Raw genomic sequence first — 23,724 nt, 5'->3', positions numbered from 1 at the left:
GTAATTCATGTCCTATTATACCTAACAAAAATGCTTCTGGTTTTTTAAACTAAAGTTATTTTGAACATCTTCAATTCATTGTAAATCATTTCCCAATAACTTTTTATAACTTTACAATTCCACCACATATGGTAAAACATTCCTTCTTTCTCTTTACACTTCCAGCACTTATTAGAGCTTGTTCTATACATTTTTCCAAGTTTAGCAGGAGTTAAATACAATCGATACATCATTTTCATGTAGTTCTCTTTCAGAGTTGTACATGCAGTAAATTTTAAATCAACTTTCTGTAATTTTTCTCAGGCTTTCATTTGTAAGTTGTATCCTAGATTTTGTGCCCATTTAATCATGACACATTTGACTTCTTCTTCTTTGGTTTCCCATTCTAACAATATATTATACATCTTCTTCAGTAACTTAGTATTATCCTCTACAATTTCTCTTTGAAATCTAGATAAAGTATAACTAAATCCTTTCTTTTTATCTTCTTTAAAAACCTCATTTACTTGAAAATATTGTAACCAATCAGTAACATGTTCTCGGATCTCTTCAAATTCTTTCAATTTTAGTTTCTCTTCTGTTTCTATTACATCCCAGTCAGCTATTGATGCTGTGTACCTTGATCCTATACATGCTTGCTTTGAATAAATTCCTCCAGGTTCACTGGATCTTGCTCTCAAACAAGTAAGTACTCATTTGCAGCCTTTTGTACTATTGTACAGTTAGCATACGATATGACAGAACAGGGAAAGTTTTAATTCACCTTGGATAGCTGAATGCTTTGGGCTAGCCCTGCTCCTGGGCACTTAATTCTTGGAACTGGCTAACAAAAGTTGGGCACATAATTTACCAAATGTACTGTAGACCTCATGAAACTAGTTTGCCTTAGCTGTACCAGCCAGATATCTTTGTAAGGACTTTGGTATGTGGCTAAAACACCAGAGTGCAATATGTAGATCACAGCATAGTGATTTTTAACGGGGTTGGATAATGAGGCAATATTGACAGCCACAGAATCAGATTTTCATAATGAATTTGTTAGCCTCCAAGGTACTACAATCCTCTGTTGTCACAAGGGGCCTCCTTTCACAGCTCACCCATCACAGAAGGCCTGTTCCTGGGCCCAGGAAAAACCGTGACATCTCTGCTAAGTTTTTACTTTAATTATAATAATTTATTGCTGTTGTCCTCAATTGGAATCAATTATATTGCATATAAAATCTCCAGATCCTTTAATTCTGAAGGCTGCATGAGTCAGAGAGAAAGACTGCTAATAAGCATATTCAAACAGCCCAAGGAAAACAATAGGTATTATATTGACAATTTTATTTACAAAGTAAGCAGCATGATGTATAGAGTATCCAACCTAAAGGTTGAAAATGCTGGTGATATTTAGATAGCCTAAGATAGCTGGAGAGACTGGCTTCCTCACAAAAGGTAGCCCTTCTTCTCCACTTCTGGTAATATACAAATGTCCTCACTCTTCCTACTTTTGCAGCACACGAAAAGGCCAGGTTACTCCCTCCTCCCTATCAGTGGTGTGATATTTCCTCCTCTTCCCTTCCCATGAGAGCAAATAGGATTTTGAAATAGTTTACCACCACTCCTCTCCTTAAACATTTATATACCAGTAATAAATCCAGACCCAGGAACTCACAGAGATATCTTGCTGCTTTTCACAGAAGGGGTGGGGGCAAGATTGTCTTTCCTGCTTTAGTTTGCTGCCTTGCAAATGTGAGACAATAGTGACACAAAGGAAGAGAAGAGCAACAGGCAGACCAAAAATTCATGCATCGGATTGGCTCAGATTGAAATGCATGCATGCAACTGATGGGGTTGGGAAGGTCATTTATAATCCTACCCAAACCCTGAGAGAATCCTGATTGGCTGGTAGTTTAATCCACTGGGGAAAGTGGTAAAAAAAAAAAAAAAAGGAGGTTCAGAGGGATCTGCTGCCTTCCATAAGGCACTTCTAGTGGAATTTATTACAGTGGTACCTCGGGTTACAGACGCTTCAGGTTACAGACTCCGCTAACCCAGAAATAGTACCTTGGGTTAAGAACTTTGCTTCAGGATGAGAACAGAAATCGTGCAGTGGTGGCGTGGCAGCAGCGGGAAGCCCCATTAGTTAAAGTGGTGCTTCAGGTTAAGAACAGTTTCAGGTTAAGAATAGACCTCCAGAACAAATTAAGCATGTAACCAGAGGTGCCACTGTATAGTATTTACAAACCCTTTTAAGTCCCAGCAGATGGATGGAACCATTGGGATTGTTGTGCCTGGCTGTGCTGCCCAGAGATGATTAGCCAGCACAGCAGATGGGCAAAAACAAGTCCAGAGGGTCACTAAGGGTATTTAATAGGAATGTAAGGAACAGAGGAGGAACTGGGCTATAGCTTTGGTGGGTTTGGAGATTTAGGGTAGGCAGTGCCCCAGTTGTGCTAAGTGAGGTGCCTCCATTGCTCCCAGTGGTTCTTTGTAGCAAAGAAATAGCTATTATTACCGTACATTACCCACAGCTGTGGTAATGTGTAGTATGGACACAAGCTACTGTTTGAGAGTGTACTAAGATAATCCTAAGAGCTGCTCCAACCACAAAACACATGATGTTAAGATGAAAGCTCTATTAGCTGGGTTTCCTCCTCTAGCCCTCTGGTCCCAATAGTTCACAGACCAGTTTTCTGTTAACTTCTATACCAACCTTGCAAGGCACAATGAGCCCTCTGTAAAATCTATGAAAAACAGCTGTGTGGGATCCCCCACTCAAGATGGAGTCAGTCTCTTGAGAGATGTTCTTGAGAGGGTGGTTGCAAGCCAGATCCAGGTACTCCTGGAGGAGCCATATTTCCCAGATCCATTTCAGTTGGGATTCAGACCTGAGTTTCATAGGGAAACTTGGTTGCCTTGTACAATGACGTGTGTCATAAAAGAGACAGGGGGAGTGTGGCTCTGTTGATATTCCTTGATCTTTTAGAAGTTTTTCAATATTATTGACCATGGTATCAGAAGGTTGGCGGTTCGAATCCCCGCGATACGGTGAGCTCCCATTGCTCGGTCCCTGCCAACCTAGCAGTTCGAAAGCACATCAAAATGCAAGTAGATAAGTAGGTACTGCTCAGGTGGGAAGGTAAATGGCGCTTCTGTGCGCTGCTCTGGTTTGCCAGAAGCGGCTTAGCCATGCTGGCCACGTGACCTGAAAGCTGTATGCTGGCTCCCTCGGCCAGTAAAGTGAGGTGAGCGCCGCAACCCCAGAGTCATTCGCAATTGGACCTAATGGTCAGGGGTCCCTTTACCTTTACTTATCATTCTGAGGCGACTGCCTGAGCTAGATATTTGGGGCATTGCATTCCAATGATTCCGCTCCTACTTGAATAATAGACTCCAGAAGGAGCGGCAGAGCATATGCCCATGCTGCCCAGGGCGGGTGCGCTTCTGAGGGGGGAGGGGGCATGGATGGTGTCCTCCCAGGCGCGGGATAGCTACTCGGGTGCACTGAGCGGTGTGTGCCCTGCAGTCAGGGGCGGAGCGAGCCACCCAGGGGGGCGGAGCGAGCTGCTGATGGTGGACATTTGGCGCGCTGCCCACCCGCGACTCCCAAGCCTCCCCCAGCTGTCAAAACAAAGGGGGAAGACACATAGCTGGCATCAGTGGCATGGAGTGCCTTTTACCAATTTAGGCCAGTGGCTCAAATACAACCCTATCTGAACAGGGGTAATATGGCTGCAGTAATCTGTTCTCTGGTAAATACAAGATTGAACTATTGCAATGTGCTCTACATGGAGCTGCCTTTGAAAATGGTTTGGAAGCTTCTATTAGGAAAGAATGTGGCTGCCTGACTATTGACAGCTTCAAGGCGAAGAGATACTATAACACCAATTATGTTACAACTAGATTTGTTCTAGATTCAGAGCTCAATTAAAATGCTGGTTTTGACCTATATAGTTTAAGAATGCTGGTTTTGACCTATATAGTTTAAAAATGCTGGTTTTGACCTATATAGTTTAAAAATGCTGGTTTGACCTATAAAGCTCTTTAGGTCTCAGAGTCTCAGTAGTTTCTGGAAGCCACCTACACTCTTAGATCTTCTTCTGAGGTGGGATACTGTCCTTCATGAGGTCCGCCTGGTCCTTTGTTAACATCTTTTCAAGTAAAAACTTACCTTTTCCTTCAGTGTTTGATGGGCTGAAATGTCATTTTGCTGCCAATGCTTCATTTTTCTGTTGAGGTATGTGTGTGTCAATTGCAGTTGATTTGTATGAATCGTGCTCCTTCTAGGGTAGTTTGTCCACCTTTGGTCCCCACTCTGCACTCAGTTCTCACCTATGGCTCCTAGAAGCTGTCAGCATGCAACAGTGGGCTTCCTCAGGAAACGGTTTCGACTAGCCGGCTAAACCAGGTGAGGGTAGCCAATGGGTCTAAAATTCTCAGTGAGTTAGGGACTTCACCTGCATGTGAAGACAGGCTCTGGCAAATTGAGCAAACAAAAGCAATAGTGGCTCCAATGGTCAATAAGGCAGTTTCTGCACATGCTGTAGAAGGAAGTGAGGAGCAGATGAGGTTTGCCAACCTGGGAAGGTACCCAATCTAGGAGAAGGCGAACTCTGGTCCTAAATCTCTGATGCTTTTCGTGATCTCTTTGGGAGAAGAAAAGGCTAAGGAATAAACCCTACATAATTTGATAGCCATGTTCAAATATATAAAAGGATGTCATATAGAGGAGGGAGAAAGGTTGTTTTCTGCTGCTCCAGAGAAGCGGACACGGAGCAATGGATCCAAACTACAAGAAAGAAGATTCCACCTAAACATTAGGAAGAACTTCCTGACAGTAAGAGCTGTTCGACAGTGGAATTTGCTGCCAAGGAGTGTGGTGGAGTCTCCTTCTTTGGAGGTCTTTAAGCAGAGGCTTGACAACCATATGTCAGGAGTGCTCTGATGGTGTTTCCTGCTTGGCAGGGGGTTGGACTCGATGGCCCTTGTGGTCTATTCCAACTCTATGATTCTATGAACCCATAGCAGAGTCCCTAAGATGGCTGGATGGCGCCTTGTACGTCTCCTTCTGGTAACTCTTGCAGCCAAGCTGGTGCCAGATGTCTTGCTCTGCTTTCCTTTGGACCCCATCAGCGAGGCCGAGAGGGGGGTCTTGTCATCTGGGTAGCCCAGGACCTTCATACACATTGCCCAGGTTTGCGTCCCCGCGGAGGTCAATTTATGCTGTTAACACAACAGTTTGACTGGAGCCACATTCCATTATCTCTTGAGACAGAAGAATGTCAACCAACAAATCCTTCCTCATGTTAGCCTAAGGCGTTGTTTTCTTTCTTGACTAGCCTCTGCCTTTGATTGATCTCCCTAGAAATGTATCCATGCTGTGTCTGGAACTGCAGGTCAAAAAACAGCTGCTTCTTTCCAGGATCTGCTGTACTTGTGCTTATAACAAATGTTTTGGCATTGGCAAGCTTTGTCTTCACCTGCCACTCTAAGCCTATCTGCATATATGCTTTTTTCTTTTCTATTCCTCCCGCCCCTTAAATTGTATGTGTCTTCAAGTAGCTTGTTAAAAAACTTTCCTTGCTTTGCATTGGAATTTTATGTTCTGCATTTATCAGACATTTGAGTGCCACCGGTCACACACTACCAAGGTGTTTTGTCACAGTGACCAGGAAGTAGGATAGTACTGGGGCATCTGCTGCCAGAAAACACATGTTGCTTTCTAAACTCCTGGTTTTCTTTCTCTTCTTGCTCTTTTAAACTAGAGACTTGGTTGTTGTTTTACCTAGGACTATGGGGTGTTTAATGATCTAATAGCATTTTTAAAGTAATCTGTTACACCTGGAGACTGAATCCAACAGGAGAGATATAATTTCTAAAAATTGCTGCTGTGCTTAAGGCAGCTACATAAGCTCTTTCCATGCTTCAGTTTACTTTCCATCAGACTAACTTCACTACCTCTCAGCTCAAGTGCAAATTGTAATAGTTGTCTCCGAGTTAGTCTTCAGTTTACAAATCATTCACTGTATGTCTCAGGAGAATTTACTTCATTTTTCCTCATTTCACTCTGATAGTCTACCACTACATCAGCTCTGTGGACCAGTTCCAACTTTAAGTAACAGCTTTCCAGTCCATCTATCTGTGGCGGGGGGGGGGGGGATCACACTGCACTTAATTTTGGGGAGTGAGGGTGGGAGCAGCTTGGAGGCCCAGAAGCAGGAGGCAATATAGGCTGAGACCTAGTCTATGTGCTGTGCTTGCCTTATAAATATTATATTTATGCTGCTGTGTATGCTTCTGAAGTGTGTTTTATATGATAGTTTGACATTGTCAATAGAGCATATGAACATTGGCCAGCCAAAGCAGTTTGAGAGATGACTGAAGAGCAGAACAAAACAGTCTTGGAACTGAGTTCTCTTTGGTATCTGTCTCGTATCTGGGTAAGCTTCTTAGCATGCTCACAGCTTGGAAGAGTAGATGTAAGGTCCAGATGTCTCTTTACTGAAATGGTTGCACTAGAAATTCACACTAGTTGTTGCTTCTACTATGGGGTCCTGAAAGATTATTTTTTTCTGCTTCAGGGTGGGCTTCTTTCTCACTTGGTGGAGGTGATGAGAGAAATAGGAATTGCAACATTGAAATCTGTTAATAGTTTGTCATGATGTGCTAATTTAAGACGGAACTGCTTTGAGCTAATGACAAGTTGGTATATTACACCTTTTAAAAATCAAATGAGATAACAGCCTTTTCTGTTGGAAGTGGCAAAGGGAGGAGGGGAATTCTCCTTCCCATCTTTGCTAGTTTGCTCAGCAACCAAGAGCTTTCAAATTATCAAGCCAATAAGTGGAATCAATAAACAGAAATAAAATTAACATTGGGCCCTCTGTTTTTGCTGACTCCATAGAGATAGCCTCATCTTCTTTGGAGTTTATAAAATCTTTTTAGAGTGTTCAGAGGTCTCTCTCTCTCTCTGTGTGTGTGTGTGTGTGTGTGTGTGTGTTGCCTTATATCAATCCTATTTTATTGTTACGTATTATTGTCCCCAATATCATTGAAAGTGTTCCAGAGCTAACCCAAATCTGACAAGTGTGTTTATGTCACAGTTTCTAATTCATATACATCATTCTAAGGCTGCAGTACTATATACATGGAGAAAGTCCAAATGAACATTTTAGAACTTCTGAATAAACATGTACAGGACTATTCTGCTGACCAGGGTACTACATGTTAGAGAATGTTGCCCTGCCCCTACAATAGCAGAATGGGAAAACAAATCACTTTAATGTTGCCTATCATGTCAGAGCAGATCAATTACATGAGAGCATAGAAAAACAACAAAGAAATGCCGAGATTGTTCAGAATTTTCCTACCTTTGCTATTGGTAGAACAACCCATAGATCTCATAAAAAAATACTCAATTTTAAACATTGTAATATTTTACTTTAATTTCTTTTAAAATTCTGCCTGTCATCTTCTAAAAAATATAAAAAGTGGCAAGCAATATTTTCAAGTTAGAATAATATAACAGTGTTAAAAATAATAAATTAAATCAAAACAGTATTAAATAGAATCAACATAAAAAACAGCACAACCAAGGATTTTTTTCAAGTTGAGCAAAATGTAGACCTCTTGGCCTCCCCACCCCCTGCACTTGTACAGAACTGCAACAAGTGCCATTTAGTGACCAATAATCTCAAACTTCTGCTGAAAGATTATCATCAAGGAAGTATCTCGTCCTTGTGAGGAGCTCCCAAGTCAGCATTTGACTGCCTAAGCCAGGCAGTCTGTAGGTACAGGGTCTGGCTGTTATGCAAAAAGTACCGTATTTTTTGTTCTATAAGACTCGCTTTTCCCCTCCTAAAAAGTAAGGGGAAATGTGTGTGCGTCTTATGGAGCGACTGCAGGCTGCGCAGCTATCCCAGAAGCCGGCACAGCAAGAGGGATTGCTGCTTTCACTGCACAGCGATCCCTCTTGCTGTTCTGGCTTCTGAGATTCCGAATATTTTTTAACTTGTTTTCCTCCTCCACAAACTAGGTGTGTCTTGTGGTCTGGTGTGTCTTATAGAGCGAAAAATACGGTACATAAGAAGAGGCTGCTGTATTAAGCCAATGGCCCATCTAGTCAAGCATCTTGTTTTCACTGTGACCAACCAATTGATTGTGCCATGCCCCAAGGCAAGACCCAAGCACCCAAGTACAAGTGCTCTTCACTCCTGTGGTTCCTAGAAATAGATAGAGAAGCAAACTGCCCTTTGTACCATTACAGCCTTCACCATAAAACCTCTGGCTACCAGCATGCCATTAAACCTTCTGCCATCCCTAAAGTTAGACTTCCTCTCTTGTAGAACCTGCAGTCCCACAAAGAGCCTTTTCCCTCCCACCTTTGCAGCCTGCATGCTAGCAGATAGACAGAAGTGGCACTTGTCCCTGTCATCAGACACAAGCACTCTGGGCGCACACACCTTTCACTTCCTGAAAACTTCAAATTCTGCAGCTCATGGTCATCCTTCAGCATCTTCCTTTCTCTTCTAGATAGAGTGAGTGGTGATGGAGCAGGGAAGTACAGATTATTCTACCTGTATTTCACGCACAATTTGCTGTCTGGTTCAAGATCTTCATGTGAGATGGGTTTTAATAGGTAGGAGAAGATAAATTAATTGCAGTTTATCCCTCCAGGTGCCCATGTGTGCATTGAACATACAAAGAGATCAGCTTACCACTTCATTTAAAATGTAGGGCTGAGCAAAGTTTAAAGTTCCATCCTTAACAGGAAAACTCATACTGCATTCATTCTCAGCAGCCACAGCAGTAAAATAAATGCAGGCAAAATACTTATACTTCCAGTATAAACAGCCTCAGGCATGTGCCTGAGCTGGAGCAGTTGGGTATATATCTGCTCCTATTGCTTATCAAAGAGAACAGGGAAGAGAGAAAGGAATAGTCCATATGTTTTTCCCCTCTCAGGAGAGGAGAAGCAATGACACCACACAGAGCCCTCTCAACAAATTACATTTCTATGATCTGTGTCTGCCTATTGGCAGTACAGCTCTGTGGTCTTTAACCCCTTCTCATGCTCACTAGTAAGAATATTCATTGCTAGATTGGGCTGCTAATCTCCCACACTTCTTTCAAGTTCCATCCAGCTGAATAGGGCTTGTCTTTAGATACCTAAATCTTGTCCAAGTCCCATTTATTTCAATGGAGTCTTCTCAAATAGAACATCAAATGTGAAATGCAAGAAAGAAAAGATGCCTTTTAAATGTTTCCGTAAAATTGAGGTGAAGGGACCAGGAATGAAAAAGCATGAGGCAATAGCAGAAGGGAGCTGAGGTTTTAATCAGTTTGGTGTTTGATGAATGGATATAGCAGTGGAGAACAGACTTACAGTACAGTCCTGTTTATGTCTACATAGAAGTAAGCCCTATTAAAGTCAGTGGGACGTAGTAAGGGCCTTTTATAGAGCCATTAAAAGGAATGAATTTTAGAAAGCAGCAAGCCTTAGCTATAGAGCAGTACAGTGGTACCTCGGGTTAAGAACTTAATTCGTTCTGGAGGACTGTTCTTATCCTGAAACTGTTCATAACCTGAAGCACCACTTTAGCTAATGGGGCCTCCTGCTGCCACCACACAGCCGGAGCACGATTTCTGTTCTCATCCTGAAGCAAAGTTCTTAACCCGAGGTACTATTTCTGGGTTAGCGGAGTCTGTAACCTGAAGCGTCTGTAACCCGAGGTACCACTGTAATGTGGGCCCCCAAAGAGAGAAAGAAAGAAGGCTAAAGACAACAGCTTCCTGGGACACCTGAAGTGGTGATCTTGCAGTTGAAAGAAGGTAAAGCAAAACGGAAGGTTTGCAATGAATGCTTTTCTTCGGCATGTTCAGCTCTTCGCGTTTCCTAAAAAGCACTTGGCTGGCTGCCGGCAAGTTGCCAGTGCGCAGGACTCCTTTGGATGGAGGTTCACTTGTTTGCATTCGTGCCAAATGTCTTCCTTTGGAAAGACCCATGTCTCTTCCTGCACAGAGGCATAAAAGAGAGAGGATGGAGAAAGCTCTAAGTTACAAGATGGCTTCAGGCTACAAGAGGGGCAGTTCGAGGGTAGCGGCGTCCTTGGCCGGCGGGGAGCAAGGCGGCAGCACGAGAGACGCGGCCGCCCTTCCTTGCCCAGGAGTCCTTACGCCGCGGGTTTCCTGGAAATCAAATTCCCTGCGGCTGACTCGTAAATCAACGCGCAGCGGCAGCTCGACGCGCTCCAGAATCCAGCGGCGAATCTCGGAGGCGCAGTTTGCCTCCTTGGCAGCCGCTCTTCTGCCCATCGCCGAGCGCTCAAGAGATGCCGCCCGCAGGTTTCCCGGGAGGCGCAGCGGGCGTCGGGGGCCGCTGGCAGCCGCGCGTTTAAGGGGCTTCTTTCTGGGCAGCTGCTGCTTCTCGCCTTCTGCCAGATGCCCTCCAGGGAGGCTGCCCGAGGAAGGACGTTTTGTTGGGAGGAGTGAAGTGGAATTGGAAAGCTTGCTTTTGACACGCGAGGAGCTCCCAGGAGTTGTCGGTGAAGCGGAGGAAATTGGTGCGGGGTGCGGGAGGCGACAACCGTCTTTTAAGCTCAGCGCCGAGGATAGGGGTGGCTGCCGTGACGTCACAGGAGCACCAGCCAATGCGGGACTGGAATTGCAAGCGAGTTTACAAGAAGGAAGACTAGCAGCGGCGGTTACCTGGAGTCCTGCCCAGACCAGGCACCTGCAGCACCCGGCCGCCCAGCACGTTGACCACTGTGGGAGAGGCGCAGAAGCCCTGCCGGGAGGAAGCCGGTGGATATTTTTGGTACCCCGTTGACTGACCGGCCTCTTCGCAGCTAAGTTCTTGAAAGTGGATTTGGCTTAAAGATATAGCGTGGATATCACAAACGGATCTGGAAACGCCTATACCACGCAGGCACGCTCATCGGGGCGGAGAGCCAGGACTGGTGGCCAGCGCCGTGTGTTGCCTGCCGGTGACCCGTTGTTGTGCGTGAAACAGCTCAGGCGAAGAAAATGCTTCTTACTATGCAGGACATGTGTGTGTGTAAAGGAAGTCTCACTACTCAAAGCTACCCAAGAGATGGCAGGCAAATGCTGCAGCTGTGAAATATTCTTCCAGAATAGTTCTATGGGCTTAGATGATTTACGGTTAGGGCTGAAACTCTGAGCCTCCCAGAGCTCATCTTCAATCTCGCCCAAAGGAGATCCTGTTTGCACCCTTCCATGAAGGCAAAGGCTGCGCACACCCTATACTGTATATTTTAAAGTACCAAGAATCCTATATCCGTATGTATCCTTTGAATGGATGGTGCCTACACAGCCAAACGGTCAATCACAGAAGCGCATTCAGTTGGAGTCTGGGCGCTGGGCAAACGGGTCCATCCGGGCTGGGCATTAGCTGAGCTGCGATACGTCCTCTTTGTCCTCTTTCTTCTTGAGCATCGCCAGCCTTGGAGCGCCGGAGAAGAAGACGCGGTTCAACAGTCGGAGCCCTGAGTTTTCGCACGCAGCTTTAATATGCAGCCGCATTTTAATAAGGACTACCAGATTTAAGCAATCACAGAGTAATGAGGAGACGTTTAATGGCCCCCAAAGGCGCTCCGTTTTAAGCAGAGCAGCAGATTAAAACAAAATGTGTCCTACACCCACCAAAGATGATGACCAAGCCGTTAAGACAGGGGCTCTCGAAGGGTGTGGCTGTGCCACACTGGTGTGGGGCAGGAGAAGATGGCAAGAGTGGCGGGAAGATTCAAGGACAATCAAAGATTTTTTTTTTTTATTTGCAGAATATGGATAGATACCCTTTCAAAATGAGAGCAAGAGCATCCAGTGATACGGATGACAATCCTAGTTGTGATCCAGAATCGCCTTTCGACCGGGTGCTGGAGAAGACCCTTTTGGGGTTGATTCATGTTCTTATGTAGCTGCATTGTTTTATACTTTCTGGATCATATTATTAAGTAGCTGTGTTCTGTGTTACAAATCAATCATTTCTAAGAGTTGTTTCTTTTTGTTTTCCAATGTATTTCTCTGTAATATATTAGCAAATTTGGCGTGGCGCGAGCAAATTTTTATCTTGAAAGCGAGGACTAGAGGAAAAGGTTTGAGAGCCAGGCGTTAAGGTGCCACAAGTCTCCGTTATGTTTACAAGCACATCTTGCAAGCTGCAACGATTGCCTCATCCTGATCCAAGAGTCGTCCTGAAGATTTCCCCGCTGGAACTCAAGCGAGGCCTCCCTGGGGCATAACACAAAATCCATTCGGGAACACGAGGGCATGTCAGCCAGGTGGCGAGGCAAATGTCAGTAAAGCAAATAGGAACAAAAACTCTGGGGCGGAGCAGCCTCGGGATTTGCCAGGTGGCAAGAAACCCAAGACTTCTGCTTCTTCCAGCTTTCCTCTGCTTCTGCCCTGCCTCCAGTAACCTGTTCCCCGCATATAAATTCATTATCCCGTCAAAGGAATCCGATAGTGTAACCCTATTTACGTCCACGCAGAAGTAAGCCCCATAGACTTCAGTGGGGCTTACTCCCAAGTGAGTGTGCTTTTGTACGGGATTGCAGCCTACAGCACAGGGGTGCCCCGGTTTTAGGAGGCGTCCCAGGAGAAAACACTGTAGTCTCACAGTAACAAGAGACTCTCAAGCTGCCGGTGCTTAAGGGCTAGAGAGCCATTCTCTTCTAAACCCTCAACAAGTAAGCTCCATTGATATTCGTGGGGCCAGGAAAATGCGTCTGGGATTCTCAGTCGACGTCCCCACCACCAGCGCCCCAGATTCGGAGCTCCCATCCGCCCATCCTTAAAAGCTCCCGGAACCCCAAGGTCCATTCGGTGCTATTGAGACGTCTGAAGAGTAGGTGGGGAGCTAGGGTGGCCTTGGGTGCTATTCTGGCACCAACCGAAGTCAGCCTTATGGAGGTCACTCAGGACACTGACTGGGCACAGATCACCCGGCAAGCCCCTGGTGGCAAAGCCCCAAAGAGACGTGTTGGTGTGTGTGTTCGTGTGCGCGCATCACTGGGCGTGGAGGAAAGGGAAGAAGCAAAGGCGCACGAGGAGAACGGCTCCCCCCTCCCCCCCCATGTTTCTCGTCACGTTTCTGGAGAGATGCGCCTCCTCCTGCCTCCCTCCCTGCTTCGATCCGTGCCGATCGCGCCCCGCTTTCCAGGTAGGCGCCGCCTCTCTCGGCAGCGAGGCTGGGCGTTTTCCACCGCGGGCGGAGCCGCGGCGCGCGTGGCGAGAGCGGAAGCTTTTCTCCCCCGCCTTCGCCCAGGTCGCGGGGTGGGGAGCGCGGCCCCCCTCCCCTCCGGCGGCTGCTTCCCCGCAGCATCATCTGCGACGTTTCGGCGCTGACCTACTGATACAGTCGTCGGGGCAGGGCTGGGGAGGCTGCGGCGTGCGCGCGGGCCCCTAGGCGGCGCTGTGCTCCAGCGAGGCGCCCCCGCGCCTGCAATAGGAGCGCTTCTCGCCCCCCTCCATGAGCTCATCCCGAGCCAAAGGCAGCGGCTGCCTTCGCGCAGGGCTCGCTCTCGCTGGCTCAGCACAAGGGAAGCGGGGCGAGCCATGACTTCGGCCGGCGCCTGGAAGAGGAAGAAGAAGAGCAGCGCCTGCTCTCCCCGCGCCTCCTAGCCAGCGGGTTTCTGGCTGCTGCGGCTGCTGCTGCTCCGGTGCGCTCGGCTGCTGCCGCCGCTGCAAATTTGCTGAGAACGTGGGATTATGGTACTGTTGGCTCGGTCTGCAGGGAGCTGAGGGGGAAGCCAGGGGTAGAAGAATGCGGGTCTATTTAATGGTGTGCTGCCTTATTTTCTACACCGTCAATGGACAAGTAGAGTACTCCATCCCCGAAGAAACGGAGCCCGGCACGCCTGTCGGGAACCTCGCGCAGGATCTGGGCATCGTGGCCGCCACGCTTCCCTCCCGGAAATTCCGCATGATCACCAGCTCCAGCAAGCAATATTTCAGCCTCGATGCAAGCACCGGAGCTTTGTCTGTCAAGGAGCCCATCGACCGGGAGCAGATCTGCGCGCTGAAACCTACCTGCTCTCTGAATTACGAACTGGTGCTAGAAAACCCCTTGGAGCTTTATAAAATGCAGTTTAAAATACTGGACGTGAACGACAATGCCCCCATCTTCCCGCTAGACGAGTACCACTTGAACGTGGCCGAGTTCCTGGCGCCGGGAGCTCGCTTTACCCTGCCCAACGCCCAGGACCCCGACGAAGGCATCAACGGCGTGCAGAGCTACACGCTGAGCCCCAACCAGCTTTTCCGACTGGAAATGCAAACGCGCGGGGACGGCAGCAGGTATCCGGAACTGGTGCTGGAGAAGCCCTTGGACCGCGAGCAGCAAGCCACGCACAGGCTTGTGGTCACAGCCAAAGATGGAGGGACGCCCCAGAGGTCCGGAGACGCCCAGGTCGTGGTCACCGTCCTTGACACCAATGACAACGCCCCCGCCTTCGAGCATTCCGTCTACAGGGCCAGCGTCTCTGAAAACTCCCCCAATGGCACCCTGGTCACTCAGGTGCACGCCACGGACTTAGATGAAGGTCAGAACGGGGAGGTCCGGTATGCCTTCAGCAACAGCACCCCTGCTGAGCTCCAGAAGATGTTCCACATCAACCCCCAGACAGGGGAGATAAGAGTAAGTGGGAGTTTAGGCGCCCGGAAGCCCCTTCTGGAGATGTTCATTGAAGCAAGAGATAAAGGGGTCTTTGGTATGTCCACTGTAGCCAAGCTGCTGGTGGAAATAATTGATGTGAAGAACAATGCTCCGGAGATCACTGTTACTTCTCTTTCTAGCCCCATCCCAGAGGATTCCTCTCTGGGCACAGTGATAGCGCTCCTGAGCATCACCGATGAAGATCCAGGAGAGAATGGGAAAGTCATTTGCCAGATCCCCACCAACATCCCCTTCCAACTCAAGTCCTCTTTTGATAGTTACTACAGCGTGGTCACCAGCGGCCTTCTAGATCGGGAACGGGTCAGCGAATACAACATCACAGTCACTGCCTCTGATCTGGGCTCCCCTCCCATCGCCACTCAGAAGACTCTGCGGGTGCACATTGCGGATGTGAACGACAATCCCCCTAAGTTCCTCAACCAGATGCGTGAAGTTTCTGTAACGGAGAACAACAAGCCTGGGGTGTCCCTTTTTCATGTGTCAGCCTCTGATCCAGACCTGGGGGAGAATGGTCGGGTCTCCTACCTACTCAGGGACATTGACATCCAAGGCAGCTCCTTGACCAGCTATTTGGCCATTGATGCAGAAAGTGGAATTGTCTATGCAAAGGGCATTTTTGACTTTGAGCAACTCCAGAGCTTCCATTTTCAAGTGGAGGCCAAGGACAATGGCTCTCCAGCCCTGGCTTCCGCCTTCATAGTCAGCATTACCATCCTTGACCAGAATGACAATGCCCCAATCATCTTGTACCCAGGGGTGAGGAATGGCTCAGTGGCGGTAGAAATTGTTCCCCGCTTGGCAGATGCTGACTACCTGGTGGCCAAGGTAGTGGCCCACGACCCAGACAGTGGGCAGAACGCCTGGCTTTCTTATCACCTCTTGCAGTCTTCCGACAGCAGTTTGTTTCGAGTTTCACCCAATGCTGGAGAGGTCAGGACTAGTCGCTCCATGAGGTCTAGTGACCCCATCAAGCACAAAGTTGTGGTCTTGGTAAAGGACAGTGGGGAGCCTCCCCTCTCCTCCTCCGTGACCCTGGGCATCCTGCTGGCTGACTCTCTCCCACAAGCGCTCCCGGACTTTGATGACAGCTTGGAAGCACGTGGGCAGCAGCTGTCCAGCTTGAACTTTTACTTGATCATTGGTCTAGCTTGCCTTTCCTTTGTCTTCCTTGGCTTTCTAATCTTCCTTCTTGCCATTCGACTTTTTCACTGTAGGACTAGTCCCTCATGCAGCTGCTGCTGCTGCTGCCCCACAGATGAGTATGAAAAGTATCGCTACAATGTGCGCATGCTCCCAAGTTCTCATTTTACACCAGAGATGGTCGAGGTGGCAGGCATGGGGAAGCTTACGCACACCTATTTGTACAGGGCATCACTGGGTGTTGGGCCTAGCAATAACAACTTGATGCCCAATGGAGATGCCGGAAACCTTTCCAAGGGGGCAGGATTATTACAAGTGCCAGCATCTTGCATTCAAGTGCAGAAGGTGAAGAGTGACCACTTTAATGCCATTCTGGTGGTAAGCGGGGTTTTCTTTTAATATAAAAAGTTATGTGTTTTTCTTGGGCATGTGTATCTGTGTTTGGGGTGGCAAAAATAACCCAAAGGTGTATCCACTTCATCCATTTTGTTTTAAAGGAAGTCAATACATTTGTAGACGCAACACTGAATTTGCACCTAACCTCTTAGAAACTAAGGACAGAATAAAAGAACTAACAGCAAATAGAGTGTACCTGCCTCTCGTCATTTTCTCTACCATGGACACTAATGGACAGTAGATTCATGATTGCCAAAAAAAAAAAAAAAAAAAAAAAAAAGCCCAGCCAACCATCCACTTCACATAATGCATAATGTGCATAATGCATAATTAATTTAAAGAATTTATTGCTACAATATGTGGTGAATGTTTTTGCCTTAGATGGATTTATCAGAAAGGGATAGACAAATACATGGAGGATGGCCCATCAACACTAACCTGCCTAGCCAGTGGTTAAAATCTGGACTAGATGGCTCCTTGCTGAGATCCAGCAGGGCTTTCTTATATTTTCCAGCGAGATTTTTTTTTATGGCTATCTAGTTAGCTGTTACTCAGCTGTGGGGAAATGGTAGTTAAAAATTTGGTTCAAACATTTGATCTTCACTGTCTGTGCTGAAAATTACAAAATACTTGAATTCCTTGTATTGATTATAAATTGTGCCATGTTATCAATATGATTGTGTATGGTTAGCATTCATTTTTTAAAAAGTTGGACTATTTGCTTTCTTAAAATTTGCAAAGAGGTTAAAGAAATACAGAGATCCGCAATATGGAAATAGCAGGATGCAGGTGGAATTTTGAATATTTTTGTTAGCGACGCTGCCAATATGCTTCATAGGTGCATCATGACCTATTGTAAAATTACTTCCAATTATGGCAAACTACAATCTTCTACAACAAAATTGTCCAAAAGGAACCTTGGGGTCCAACGGTGGAGCACAGTCCAGTTTCCAGTTCTTGAAATGAACCAGTCATTGAACAACATTCATTGTTGTTCAAAAATATCTGAACTATACCTGAAAGTAGTCCCCATAATTGCCAGAAGAATTAAGTTCATTTCGAATCATTCATTTTAAAACCAAAACTTGGAATGATTTCTAGTTCATCTTCACATTAATTCCCCCAAGCCCAGCCCAACAGGAGGGCCGGACTCTTACCTTTCTTTTTTAAAAAAAGAAGTAAGTACTGTATTTTTCTGTGCATAAGACTATATTTTTTCCTAACTTTTTGAAGTTTAAAATAAGGGGCCATCTTGTACACGGATAGTGCATAGTACATTTTCTTAATTTTGAGTCTTATACATGGGGGCGTTATACATGGGAAAATATGGTATATTGGATCTCTATAAAGAAAGTTAGAAAGCAAACATGGAGGCAGTGTTCTAAAGCTTTTTAGGGAGATACAGAGGCACTGCTATTGCTAAGGATTCTTAATCAATCCATGTTACTAAACGGGAATGCGGAAGAAATGAATGTGAGGCATTTCCCAAGGCTTCCTTGCTGAAGAGATTTGAGGTCTTCCAATAGGAGCAGCATGAAGAAAGAGGTACAGGGTCAAAGCGAATGATGCCGTGTGCCTTTAACAGTAGTGTGACAGGCAACAGTTAAACAGGGTAAGCATTTTCTAATATGAAAATACAATTATGGGCAAAACTTCACCTGTCAGCCTTCTGTCTGTGAGACATCTTATTACTTGTGCGTGGCTCCTAATTTAGTTTTGCACCCTATACAAGCAGAGGAGCTTGTAGCTTTCTGAATGCACTCTGTGTGCGCACACATGCACTCTAAGGATGAATTTTTTATGAGCTTGGACTAACCTAGTTCATTTTGTAAAAGTATGAACTTTTAGTGGAACTAGTTCCTTTTTGGACAGGATGAACTTTAACTAGAACCAGTTCCTTTTTAATATGAACTTTCCAAGCAACTGCCAATTTCTGGTAGGCCACTTTGTGCTTGGTGGTTGCGGTGATTCTTCCAAAGTCTGCTGGTCTAGATCCATCTCAGTCTGATCCAGTCTGATCTTTACAGATATTAATTTATACCTTAACTATTAGCTCCTGGGTATATCCATCTGGCTGTGGAAATTTAATACACCTTGGTGGGCCACAGTCACTCTAGTATGAAAACAAAGCCATATAGCCAACCCCATCTCTAGAAGGGGTTAAAAGGTCAAGTGCTTTTAATTTCCATTGATGTGAATAGGAGAGATTTAAGGATGCCTTAATTTCTTCACTGAAATGGATTGGAAGTGGAATTTGGCTGGAATTGGGCATGGTTAGCTTACCTGAGGGCAAAATTAGATGTGATGTAAACACACACATGTTGCTCAAGAAAGTAGCCCCATGTTGAGTCCTCCCCTGTTGCAACATCTAGTTCATGGCCTGATGCCATAATGCTGACCATTCATTGCCTCACCTCTGCTGCCCAGCAAGGACTCAGCTGGCCAAGGCCAAGAAATGCCAGGGCAGAAACTGAATTGAGCATCATATTATGAATGGGGTGTGGGAGATTTTGACACAGGGCTGCTTGTTTGGCAGCAGCTCTGCATTTTCTGTAACTTATGCCAAACATTTATTTTATAGTAGAAATTAAATCAGGAGGTTCCTAAGTTGTAGTATTCTAATGGGTTCAATGTAGAACCATGCATATATGTATTATTGATTAACTTCTACTCTCAGATACAAGCATTCATTCCTTAACAACTATTATGAGAAATAAAGAAAGGAAATGCAATAGCAGTGGTTGTGGTTATACAATTAAATATACAAATATAAAGCAAAGAGAAAGTTAATCCTGGTCAATCAATACAGATTGTTCTTTTTATTGTGTCTCTTTGTGGTGAACAAGCAGAGCATTAGCTATATGCTTTGAGATGTTCACATTCATTTTTTGACTGCTGTCATAATACTTGGAAAAATCCCTTTTTAAGAATGGGATATGTCTGAGTAAATACTAGAATTGAGGTGGAAATATATTTTTATTTTCCTATATCACACTTCCTCACAGGTTTATGAAAGATGGAATACGCCACAGTTCATTTAATCTATATAGTAGATTAAAGAAAATAATACAATAACTGCAATTGTTTCATTTGGGATTTGTGTGTCTTCTGTTGTTGATGTTTTAAGAGTATCACTTGGGGTGGGCTGTTGGGCTTAGATACTGCTTTCACAAATGGAATGTGTGATCCTGCAGTGTTTTGTCTCTGAAATCCAGGCCAAGCCTCTAAAAATAGAACTATAGACTTTCAGTAGAGGAAGTGAGATGGAGCTGAACTACATGTCATGCCATCTTGTTTCAATTTGTGCCCTGTGGTGTGCAGAGCAGAAAAATGGAAAACATGTCACATACCCAAGGACTCTGAGCTTTTTAAAAAAATCTGTTATGAGGAAAGATGAATCCTGGAACCTGGGTATATTATGCAGATTGGTCAAATTTCCACAGAATTGTTTATTCTGTATAAAATTCTACTTCTGGTAGGCAAGGGGAGGAAATGATGTTACAGAAAGCACAGAAGTCCTCACGCACCTCCTTGACTGCTGATAGTACTTTTCCTTCTCCCTCCTTCTTGCTTCAAAGATTTCATGAGCCGCAGTCCCTCACATTTCAGTTATCTTTGTTTATAGAAACAAAATGGAAGCTTGTACTGCTTGAGGATGTTCAATTCAGTGCCTGATGCAAAAATCCATGTTTGCGTGGTATATTCAGGAAGTGTTGAATCCAGTCCACCAGACGTCATTCTTGTCACTATGCCTCAAACTGAACTTCCCAGGTGCCTTTATGTGGATGAATTAACAGTGGTGGCTGGTGACCATTGGGAATGGTAGAACGGAAGGGGATGCCAGTGACAGGCAGAGCTGCCCTTCGACTGATAGTAGGTAAAAAGGAGGCAGGTGGAGGCAGACAGGTTGTTAGCTCAGTGCCCCACTCCCCTTAGTGGACCAGCCTTCAATGTGAATTAAGTAACTCTGAAGGGGGAGCAGGTCCATTAGCTCAGGGACAGAACACATGCTTTTTGTATCCATGAAGTGAAGTCCCAGTTTGAGTTCTTAGCATTTCTAGTCAAGAGCAGTCCCCTGCAGTCAGAATAAACTGTGCTGGTCTAGATGGATGAATGGTATAACTCAGAATAATGTCAATTAGAATATTGGGGGGGGGGATATCAGGGAAGTGTGTTTCTTGACAGTCAGACACCTCTAGACTGCTTTCTTCTATATGTTAAACTTTTCAGTAATATTTCCTCATGTAAGCCTTCACTATTCCTTTGAATTAGATTTTCCAGGATCAGGCTCAAAGGCAACCAATGACTTTGGACTTGGTGGTTCTTTTGCTAACCTTCGTGAGAAAATAATCCTCTCTTTCAGCAGAATGGGAGATTTCCAGGGTGTGCCAAATAACAATCTTATTTGCAGGGGGAAGCTTCTTTGATCCTAGTCCATTAGTGACCTGTTACAAATGTTTTGACTGGTAAATTCTAACTCAGGGAATTCCACTCCATAAGTAGCAAACTGTGGGATAATTTCTCTCTCTCTGGTATCTCTTTCCCCTTCCCCTCCCTGGTGTGTCCTCCAGACCAACCACCTGTTTCTTTCTTTTCCATGCTGTTTGTTTCTCTTGAGTTTGCACCACCACCAATCTTACACATGATGCTCTCATGCTCTCAGGCAGTGTGTCCTACTGCCTTTCTCTCTCTCGCTGTCCACCCATTATTCTCTCTCTAGTCATTTATGACTGTCTCCTCCCTTTTGTCCTCCCCTTCCTGGGAGAGACTTCATCCTCACAGTTCTGTGAAAGATATTACTTCCTGAAACACTGGGTATTCCCCAAGGGAAAGAAAGAAAAATATCTGTATTTGGCAGGCCAAAATGTAGAAGCACATCCACCTCCTTCAATACTGTATACCGTATTTTTTGCTCTATAAGACTCATGTTTTCCCTCCTAAAAAGTAAGGGGAAATGTGTGTGCGTCTTATGGAGCGAATGCAGGCTGCGCAGCTATCCCAGAAGCCAGAACAGCAAGAGGGATTGCTGCTTTCACTGCACAGCGATCCCTCTTGCTGTTCTAGCTTCTGAGATTCAGAATATTTTTTTCTTGTTTTCCTCCTCTAAAAACTAGGTGCGTCTTATAGAGCGAAAAATACGGTACATAACTCCAGATGTTCCCAGATCAAATCAGTGCGCAGGCCATAATATTCATTTTGTGTTTCTGACAAAACCTTTATGAAAAAGCTCATGCCACATCAAAGTAGGGTACCTTTGCATGTCTACTTATGTTTCCAACCACGATTCCCTGTGTGAAAAGCTGCATTTCTCACAGAGGCACAGGTCCAGCTGAATCATTTCTGAAAGCCCTGCTGGATTTGGGTAGGTTGCTGGAGTGGGTGGTATATTTTTCTAAACAAAGTAAATATATGTCAGTGAAGAAATTGTGTGTTTTAAAGAACCTTGTATACATGTTGGGGTATGGGGTGTTGTAGAGAGATGACCTACACATTGCACTTACCTGTGGGATCCTTCTCATTGGGATCCAGGTCATCCAGAGACAGGAATCCAGAGACAGGCAGATTTGGTTCTCATTGCAATACATGTAGTGCTAAAGCACTTTAGTTCACGGCAGCCATTTGCTTATTTGAGAGAAAGCAAACAGATGTACTTGGGGACACCACTGAGTGGAGTCTCCACTGAGTGAAAGTTAGACCTGCCTCTTGTCCCTGGTGACTCTAGACACAAGGAGTCAAGACTGTGTCTATCTCCATAATCCTGTTCCCTCAGTGGCTCAGACCCATATTGGTTTCTGTTCATACCAAAACGAAACGAAATAACCTATTTCTGCCATACCACTGATCTGGATAACTGCAACCTCAGTTTGCAGACAACAACAAGTCATACCATGGCTCATTTGCACTGCATGCAGCACCCATGTGAGCAGAGGAAAGCCACATGTGGGCCAGGCTGCACATTCACAATCCTGCAAACTACAGTTTAGAATGATGGGTGAACCCTTTGGTTTCCAATTAGCTAAGTACTGTGAACCCCCTGCTTTTCAAAAGCCAAGCCATGGACTCCCTACTTTTGAAAATGTTGATCTCTCTATGATAGTTGTTATGTGAATGGTGCTACAGACCCCTTGGGTGGGCTATGCGGACCCTCTGGGATCCATAGACCAACAGTTGGGAACCACTACTTTATTGAAAAAGAACACATGCAATTTGCTTGAGATGCTTACATTCAATTATATTGTACACAGCAATAAATACACACATTAGGAAGGATTCTTTGTCTTCCCCTTAAAAATATAACACAAAGGCATATGGGATGCTTCATCTCTATAATAATTCTCCTTTCTTTGTTTTTAAATGAATCTGAGCTAGTACATTGCATAGAAATAGATCAATTTGCCAGAAGTAGAGAGTTGCACTTTGTGAGAAGCAAAGCTACAGGGAACCAGGCAGAGGGCCTTCTCGGTAGTGGCACGCGCCCTGTGGAACACCCTCCCATCAGATGTCAAAGTGATAAACAACTACCTGACATTCGGAAGACATCTTAAGGCAGCCCTGTTCAGGGAAGTTTTTAATGTGTGACATTTTAGTGTATTTTTGGTCTCTATGGAAGCCGCTCAGAGTGGCTGGGGAAACCCAGCCAGATGGGCGGGGTACAAATAAATTATTATTATTATTATTATTATTATTATTATTATTATTATTATTATTTTATTTATTTATTACTGTCCTATTTATGCCTACTTGGAAGTAAGTTTGAGTTCAATGGGGGTTATTCTCATGTAAGTGTAAGCTGTGAAATAGAAATGGTGCCATAATTTAAAGCTATGATTCAGAGGCCCCTCCTCTTGCAAGATGAAATGTGCAAGCCTATCTATAGCTCAGATGTGTTGAGTCTTGTCAGCTCAGTTCCATCCTTCTTTTTGGGAACTGGACTCCCTGCCAACCACTCATGTGCTGCTGTGAGTGACCTAGGATTATATGGCTGCCTTTAAACATATATGGAAATAGCTATTGATTAACCTACTCTGATGACAAGTGCATCTACTTTTTAGCTCAGCCACGGAAGTGCAATGAATTATTGCAGCATCAAATTTCAAGAAATGATAGGAAATTTTGGCATTCTTTAAGATTCTTTGGAGTGATTATTTCTTTTAATCTCCTAGGAACTGCAGTCCTAATGCTTAGCATTATAGAGTGCTTTTTATAGTGCTGGAAGTGCTTCACATAATTTATCCAGTGATCCTTAGGACAACAAGTTAGTTCAGTATTTCTGTCCTTGTACTGTAGTGGAGAAGCTAAAGGTGAGAGAATAATTGGTAGCTCTTTAGCCTGCCTAAGTGGGCTAAGGTAAGATTTGAACAAGGGACTTGTTATCAGCCACCTACAAGTAGAATAAGTTTTTACAGCATCATTTTTTGGGTGGGGAAGTCCCATTTTATTTGTTTCTTGTTCACAGCATCTCCTCATGGAACTGCAGGCTGTTAAGATCCATAAATGTGTCACTATAA

At 45.0% G+C, this 23,724-nt stretch overlaps 1 protein-coding gene across 9 annotated transcripts in view; it reads left to right on the top strand.

Moving 5' to 3' along the window:
- The window catches only part of LOC114601139 (protocadherin alpha-C2-like), a 188,717-nt gene that overhangs the window by 95,709 nt on the left and 69,284 nt on the right, over window positions 1-23,724 (top strand). Inside the window, exon 1 of one of the 9 annotated variants that reach the window (XM_028738211.2) lies at window positions 13,477-16,198. The exons of the other annotated variants lie outside the window; for them this stretch is intronic. Coding sequence (XP_028594044.2) covers window positions 13,769-16,198 — 2,430 coding nt within the window. The 5' untranslated portion in view covers window positions 13,477-13,768. Of the gene's footprint in view, window positions 1-13,476; window positions 16,199-23,724 lie in introns of those variants that run through there. 9 annotated transcript variants of the gene reach the window in all.

This window comes from Podarcis muralis, chromosome 8, assembly GCF_964188315.1.
Source record: "Podarcis muralis chromosome 8, rPodMur119.hap1.1, whole genome shotgun sequence".
Taxonomy (NCBI): domain Eukaryota; kingdom Metazoa; phylum Chordata; class Lepidosauria; order Squamata; family Lacertidae; genus Podarcis; species Podarcis muralis.
The sequence above is the reverse complement of the archived record's forward strand: the minus strand, read 5'-3'. Positions and strand labels throughout refer to the sequence as shown.